The sequence below is a fragment of the Staurois parvus genome, unplaced genomic scaffold (assembly GCF_062004578.1).
Source record: "Staurois parvus isolate SC_StPar_1 unplaced genomic scaffold, SC_StPar_1.0 ptg000075l, whole genome shotgun sequence".
In the NCBI taxonomy this organism is placed as follows: Eukaryota; Metazoa; Chordata; class Amphibia; order Anura; family Ranidae; genus Staurois; species Staurois parvus.
In genome coordinates, this window is record NW_028317871.1 from 3,138,363 (window position 1) to 3,146,860 (window position 8,498).

An 8,498-nucleotide genomic window follows, 5' to 3' on the forward strand; every position below is an offset into this window, starting at 1 on the left:
GTAGCAGAATACATTTTGGCATAAATTTGACGAAATTTGATCTTTTTTTACTGGACCTGTTTAATAGCAAAAAGTCAAAAATACTGTTTTTTTTCTCAGAATTGTCACTTTTTTTTATAGCACAACAAATAAAAACTGCAGAGGCGATCAAATACCACTGAAAGAAAGCTCTATTTGTGGGAAAAAAACAATGTAAATTTAATTTGAGTGCAGCGTTGCATGACCGCGCAATTGTCAGCTAAAGTAACGCAGCACCGTAACGCAAACAATGGCCTGGTCAGCAAATCATCTGAAGGGCAAGTGGTTAATTTACATAAAATAGGGCTCATACACATGTGCACATCCATCCACACAGTGTAAACAAATGGGCGTCATGTAGAGCCCAGGAACACCTGCTGCTAGCCATCGAGATGACTGGGTAAAGACATCTGTGTGCAGCTATGTGCCTCTACTTGTGTAAAGTAAATGAGTCACGTGGCACATAGCTACGTACAACCTCCTTCATCCAAACAGCTCCATGGACAGCTGTACACTGCACACCCATGTGCTTACACTGTACAAGTGAATGAGCCCCAGGTAGGAGTGGGATCCTTTCCACAGTCATTAATCCTCAGCTAAGACAACAACGTGTAACTGCTGACAAGGCTGTGATTTTGCTGTATAATACAGCCACGTTATCTACACCTGACCAGGAAGGTTTTTCTTTTTAATCAACCACCTCAATCACATGTCAGTGTCACTACCTGCATTGAAAAAGGTGAAAGTCCTGCCCCGGGCTCTGAGGAACACTTCCCGATCTTCGGACATGGCCTTAGATGAACAGATGAGAGGACAAACCATCAAGCAAGAAATCCAGTCTATGCACACGATGCTAGTACTGTACTTCCTGCTTTATTCGGCGATCTGTTTCTACTGCCTGAATGAAGCTCCGCTTAATAGGATTGACCTATACCATCATCGACATCGGTGTGTTGATTCGTTGTCCTGTGGAGTATTTCTGCTGTGAAGTTTGCTAAGCTTTGTGCCATATGTCAGTGGATCCTAATTAGACCATATAGTTGTATACGACAATGACCAGACATTTAAACATAAAACCATTGCAAAGTTTTACCTGCTTGCATGTCTTCCTGATAAAATGTGATTAAAATGTTGTAAAGGGACGTTTTTTTTTGTCTTTTTAAAGTTGTAGTAAACTCGGCTTTGACTCTATCTACTTGCCCTCCAGAGGTTTTACCCCTCTCCCTGACCAGGCCATTTTCGCGATACAGTGCTGCGTTGCTTTAACTGACAATTGTGCAGTCATGCAACGCTGCATCCAAAAGAAATTTATGTCTTTTACCCACTTCCTGCCCAGGCCAATTTTCAGCTTTTAGTGCTGTTGCACTTTGAATGACAATTGTGCGGTCATGCAAGATTGTACCCATATTAAATTTTTATCATTTTGTTTCCCACAAAGAGAGCTTTCATTTGGCGGTAAATAATCCCCCTGGATTTTTTTTTTTTTGCACTATAAACGAAAAAAAAGACCGAAAATTTAGAAAAAAAATAAGGTTTTCTTTGTTTCTATTATAAAATTTTGAAAATAAGTAATTTTTCTTCATAAATTTTGGCAAAAATTTATACTGCTACATAACGTTGGTAAAAAAAAAACAAATCAGTGTATATTATTTAGTCTGTGTGAAAGTTAGAGTCTACAAGCTATGGCACCAATCATTGCAAATTGATCACTCATGGCCTATTTCATTTCTTGAGGCCCTAGCATGCTAGGAAAGTACAAATAGCCCCCAAAAGACCCCTTTTAAGAAAATAGACAGTTCAAAGTATTTAGTAAAAGACATGGTGAGTTATTTGAAGTTGTAATTTTTTCCCACAATTCTTTGGAAAATTAATAAATTATTTTATTTTATTTTTTTCACACATAATTGTCAAAATAACAAGCTATTTCTCACACCTGGCATAGACATACTTGCAATTGCACCCCAAAACACATTCTGCTACTCCTTCTGAATATGGCGATACCACATGTGTGAGACTTTTCCGCAGCTTGGGCACATATAGAGACCCAACATCCAAGTAGCACCTTCATGCATTCTAGAAGCATAAAAGTGGCATAAATTACACATCTAATTTCCTGACTACCTATCACAGTTTTGAAGGCCCTGGAGCACCAAGACGGTGGAAACACCCAAAAAATGACCCCATTTTGGAAAGCAAACATCCCAAGGTATATTCTATCAGGAATAATGAGTCTTTTGAACATGTTATTTTTTTTTTCCAATAGTTTTTAGAAAATGTGGAAAGAAAAATGAAACTGTTTTTTTTTTCACACAAAGTTGTCAATTTATAAGATATTTCTAACACACAGCATGTACATATCAAGAATTATGCCCCAAAATGCATTCTGCTACTCCTGAATATGGCGATACCACATGTGTGAGACTTTTCCGCAGCTTGGCCACATACAGAGACCCAACATCCAAGTAGCACCTTCATGTATTCTAGGAGCATAAAAGGGGCATAAATTACACATCTAATTTCCTGACTACCTATCACAGTTTTGAAGGTCCACCAAGACAATGGAAAAACAAACAAAATTACCACATTTTGGAAAGAAAACACTCCAAAATATATTCTTTGAGGCATAATGAGTCTTTTGAACATGTCATTTTTTTCCACACATTTTTTGAAAATGTGGAAAGAAAATGAAAGTTTTTTTACACAAAGTTGTCCATTTATAGGATATTTCTTCTATACTCAAAAATACATTTTACTACTCCTCCTGCACATGACAATACCACATGTGAGACTTTTTCACAGCCTAGCTGAAGAAAGGATAAGCAAAAGATTACCTGTGGTTTTAGGAGAGCATTGGACCAGGAAGCAGGCAACAGCCACAGGATTCGACCAGGCAGCAGGCAGGAACATGGTGGATAAACAAGCCAGGGTCAGAAGAGGCAGCAGACTGAGATCCAGGCAGAAGGAAGAAACATGGTCCATAACAGGGGCGGACTGACAACTCATGGGGCCCCCGGGCAATAGGGGATCATGGGGCCCCTGTGTCTTTGCCCAAACCCAAAAAGCCTATGAAAAAGGTACCAGGGGCATCTCATGGAGCCCCCTACTGACCCCGGGCCCTTGGGCAGTGCCCAAGTTTCCAAATGGTCAGTCCGCCCCTGGTCCATAAAAAGTCCTGGGTCAGTACAGGCAGAGATATGGTCAACACAGCCAAAGTATTGGTCTAGGCAGCAGGCAGGAACATGGTCTGAAAAAGTCTTGGGTCAGTGCAGGTAGCAAAAGGAGATATGGTCAGTACAGCCAAAGTATTGGTCCAGGCAACAGGCAGGAACTTGGTCAATAAAACATCCTAGGTCAGTACAGGCAGCAAGCAGAGATATGATTAGCACAGCCAAAGTATTGGTCTAGGCAACAGGCAAGAATATGGTCCATAAAAAGTCCTGGGTCAATGCAGGCAGAGATATGATCATCACAAAGTATTGATTCAGGCAGCAGGCAGGAACATCAGGCTTAGGGCCTTGGTCAGGTAGGACCGGGGCACAGGGGTAGAGGCTTCGTCCCACCCAATCTCTTCGAAGACTCCAGACAAACAGACCCTGTTCCCGGAATTATTATTATTATTTTCTCTATTCTGAAGCCCCTCACATATGTGAGACCCCTGTGCTATCTTGAATCCCACTACTGCAGTAGCAGGGCAAAAGATCAATCCAAGCAGCAGGCAAAAAACATTGTCGATTTAACAGGCAGAGGTCAGTCCAGGAAGAAGGCATAAACGTGGTTGATAATCCAGACGGCAGGCAGAAACATAGTCAATAAACAAGCCATGGTCAGTTCTGGTGGAAGGCAGAAATGTGGTTTAGAAGCAATTCAGACGGCAAGCAGAGGCATTGTCAGTAAACAGGCCAAGGTCAGTTAAGGTGGAAGACAGAGGCATGGTCAATCAAGGCAGTAGGCAAAAGATCAGCACAGATAATAAAATGGGGAAATTTCAGGCTGTTGAAAATATGGGGAACTAATATGTTATTAAAATGTGATAACATCTGAAGCAGTCTCCGATGCATAGGCCTGGTTGGGAGGGACATTGGGGACAATGAACAGTAGTGTCTCTCCTAACTCCCCTTCTGGTGCATACCTTACATTTTTTTCGACGTCTTCTTCCTGTTTCTGATGGTGGAATAATCTCAGGGAAATGGCGTTCATGCAGTCTGCTGACACAATCAGAGTGAATGGTTTGTGGTGGAGATCCTTGCTGATAAATTAGGGCAGTGATGACATATTCTATGAATTTGGGAAAAGGGGCAGGTCTTTCAATTGATTTTTGATAGATGATGTATGAATTATAAATGGCCATGTGAAAAAACTATATTGCAACTTTTTTTGTACCAGTAGAGGGACTTCCTTGTTGATAAATATAGCTGCAGCATCTGATCGTTTAAATCCACCCCCCCCCATGAATTGATTATAATTGTGGATACACTCTGGCCTTTGGACGTCCCCTCGTCTTCTATGAATTTCCACCATGATGTCATTATGGATAGTGGACAGGACATAAACATCTCTCTTATCCCTCCACTACACGGCCAGCACTTCCTCGTTCCTAAGACTTGCAGATTTCCCTCTTTGTAGAATCGTGTTAACTAAATTTTGTGGGAAGCCCTTCCTGTTTGTTCGGGTGGTACCGCAGGCCATCGTTTTTTCAAGGTACAGGTGGAGGAAAATGGACAGGCTTGTATAATAATTGTCTAGGTAGATGTGATACCCCTATTAGAAAAATGGACAGGCCAGGTCCCAAACAATTTTTTTCACTTGTGCCAATGTAGGTTGGCACCCAGGGGGCTGGAGCTGGGAGTCTTTGCCTTCATAAACGCAAAAGGCATGCACATATCCCATGGCACTTTCACAGAGCTTGTTGAGCTTCAGTTCATACCTGGCCCTTTTACTGGGAATATATTGCTTGAATGCCAGCCAGCCAGTAAAGTGGACAAGAGATTTGTCCACACAAATATTTTGGTCAGATACATAAAGTTCAGAAAATATTCTAGGAAAAAAATTAATTAGGGAGCTAATTTTATACAATTTGTCAAAGCCTGGCTGATCTCGGGGAGGGCACTGGGAATTATCCCTGAAATGCAGGAAGCGCATTATCATGTCATAGCGTGACCTGGACATTAGATGAAAATATGGGAATGTGATGGATGGGGTGGGTGGACCAACATTAATGTAATTCATTTTTTTTTTGTAAGCTCCATGTTGACCGTAAGGCCCAAAAACAATTTAAGCTCCTCTACTGTTAGCTGTCTCCACTCGAATGGACGGGCATACCTCGAATTGGGGTTGGCTGCGATATACTGTTGGGCAAATAGGTTGGTTTGATTGACAACTGACTGAAGGAAATTATCAGGGAAATATAAATTTAAAAAATCAATTGGGGAAAAATTTTCTGTGTTGGGCTGCACACCTGGTTGTGCGGTGAAAGGGTGGATTGTAGCTGATCCTGAGCAGAAAGGCAGCCACGAACTGTTTGCCAGAGAGTCTAGGAGGTAAGTTTGGGACCTGACTCTTGGGGTCTTGCGTGATATCCCAGTGTTGGTACTGGGCCTGTCATCCTGGGCTCTAGCTCTGTTGGCATTTGCTGACTGACCATTTGGGTGTTATGGCATTGGTACATTGGCGCTGCTGATTGTTGACTGCTCTTCAGAGCATCTTTTTCTTTTAGGAGGGACTGCTTCCTCTTCCGATTTGGTCACTGATCCACTGCTTTCTATTGGCTCGTAATCCAAATCGGAATCGAATGGCGAGAGCTCCCCGCTGCTCTCGTCCATCATGCTGAGGATTTGGAATGCCTCCTCACTAGAGTAATATTTTTTTGACATGTTGGCAGTATGTCAGGCAACTGTAATGGGTACACTACTGATGGGCTGCAGTGATGGTGGCTCTGTTATGGGTACTCTGATGACAGGTACACTGACAGGCTGCACAGTTGTATGCGCTGACAGGTACATGGATAGGCTTCCCTTATGAATGTGCTGACAGGTACGCTGATGGGCTCTGCTGGACAGGTACGCTGATGGGCTCTGCTGGACAGGTACGCTGATAGGCTCTGCTGACAGGCTGCATGACAGATACACTGATGCGCTGTGCTAGCAGGTATGTGATGGGCTGTGCTAGCAGGTATGTGATGGGCTGTACTGGCAAATACACTGATGGGTTGCACAACAGGTACACTTGCAGACTGGCAACAGGTACGGTGATGGACTGGTGACAGTTACCAGGAATGCTGATGGACTGGCGACAGGTACGCTGATGGACTGGCGACAGGTACACTGATGGGCTGGTGACAGGTATGCTGATGGGCTGGCGACAGGTACCAGGTACACTGATGGGCTGGCGACAGGTAGGTTGATGGGCTGGCGACAGGTAGGTTGATGGGCTGGCGACAGGTAGGTTGATGGGCAGCTGGTGACAGGTACACTGTGATGGGCAGCTGGTGACAGGCAATCTGGGCAGTGTGGAGGCAATCTGTAGTGTGTTTCACAATACTGATAGCTGTAGCTCACTGTTCCTTCTTCTCCTCACACAGGATCCGCGTGTGAGGAGAAGTGGTGACAGCAAGTTACCGCTATTTGTTTACAGTTGTGATCGGCTGTGATAGGACACAGCCAATCGCAGGGTAAGCAGCCAATTTTTTTCAGGTATGCCCTGTGTCCATGGGACACAGCCAACGAGAGACTGGCGCACTGCGTGTCGCCGGGGGTGCGCTCTGGGGACATGTCCAGGAGGACGCCATATGGTGTCCACCTGGAGGGACAAAGGGTTTTTGAGGCAGCCATTCGGCTATTGCTGGGCGGGAACCCATTAAACATGTACAGTAAAAAAAAATATGTAAAAATCAAATTTCGTCATAAATTTAGGCTAAAATGAATTCTACTACATGTCTTTGCTAAAGAAAATCCCAATACGTGTAAATTAATTAGTTTGCATGAACGTTTTAGCATCAACAAATGGCGGTATATATACTGGAATTTATTTATTTTTTTAATACTAGTAATGGCGGTGATCAGCGACTGTCACTGGCATTTCAAGTGACATTAATACAGTGATCAGTGCTAATAAAAATCACTGACACTATACTAATGGCACTGGGCAGGAAGGGGTTAACTGTGTGCTGTTTTACAGTGTGCTGTCTGTGTGCTTTATGTATAAAATATGCAGCGCTGATAAACCTACAGAGAGCAATCACATAAACCAAGGTCTATATAACATAAAAGGTGCTGAATCCCAATGAGGTGGGATGTATAAAGTGACAAGTGTGGTAAAGTAAAAAAAATTGTTTATGCAGAATATCCGTGACTCCTGTGATAGTGGAAATGGATATAGATTGCACTAACCAGATAGCAAAATGGTGCCCCTAATTAATGTGTACACACCGCATGGCCTTTACGGACGGCCAGCGGCCATCTTGGATTTCTTTATAAGTGTGATTCATCTTATATATTCTAATTTCAACTAATAAAGAATAGTACACCATTGGAGGTTTTTTTCTGGGGCTCTTTCTTGTTTGTGAGCCCCCTCTTTGAAGGTGATTCCTGATTACTGCCTACCTGATGCTTGGCATTGTACATGATCCCCCTGGTGGCTGTTATCGGCATGTCTGGAGGCTGGTTACCATATCTGGATGTATGACCCCTGGTGGTTGCTACGCTGTTGACTTCAACCGTCTGCAGTGTTCCAGATCCAGAGAACCAGGAGTAGGTCTTGTATACTCCATGTGCAAGCGATTTTGCTATCTGGTTAGTGCAATCTATATCCATTTCCACTATCACAGGAGTCACGGATATTCTGCATAACAAGTTTATTGACTTTACCACATGAGTCACGGATATTCTGCATAAACAATTTTATTGACTTTACCACACTTGTCACTTTATACATCCCACCTCATTGGGATTCAGCACCTTTTATGTTATATAGACCTTGGTTTATGTGATTGCTCTCTGTAGGTTTATTAGCACTGCATATTTTATACATATACCATTTTTGATTTGTAAGTCCTTGAGGTTTACCTTCACATACCAGCAGCTACTTATATTTCACTACCCACCCAGCGCTCAATTACTTCTGTTTTATATGTCTGTGTGCTTTGTGTCAGCACATTGCTTTGTATTGCTCTGCTATGCATAACAATACAAAGCAATGTGCAGGAGCTGAAGGGAGAGATCTGTATTGTTTACATACAGTTTTCTCTCCCATCAGTGATACTCGGCGATCGCCGGGTGCTGGCGGGGAATCACCATCCAGGACACGGTGATCGACAGCTGAGGCCACCAATGGCGGCGCGGGTAGGGTGCGCATGTGCCCCTTATCAAGAAATGCAAAATCACATATATATATATATATATATATATATATATATATATATATACACATGATCTTGCGCAGCCCTGCTGCCCTGTAGCAGTATTTCTGCTATAGGGCAGCGGGAA

The 8,498-nt window shown here is 42.9% G+C and overlaps 1 protein-coding gene across 2 annotated transcripts in view; it reads right to left on the reverse strand.

The window, feature by feature from the left end:
* Positions 1-914, reverse strand: part of CPPED1 (calcineurin like phosphoesterase domain containing 1) — a 600,817-nt gene extending 599,903 nt beyond the window's left edge. For both annotated transcript variants that reach the window (XM_089669416.1, XM_089669417.1), the window contains exon 1: positions 744-914. In XM_089669416.1, the coding sequence (XP_089525542.1) occupies positions 744-840 (97 nt within the window). In that variant the 5' untranslated portion in view covers positions 841-914. The remainder of the gene's footprint in view (positions 1-743) is intronic.
* Between the last annotated feature and the right edge of the window lie 7,584 nt (positions 915-8,498).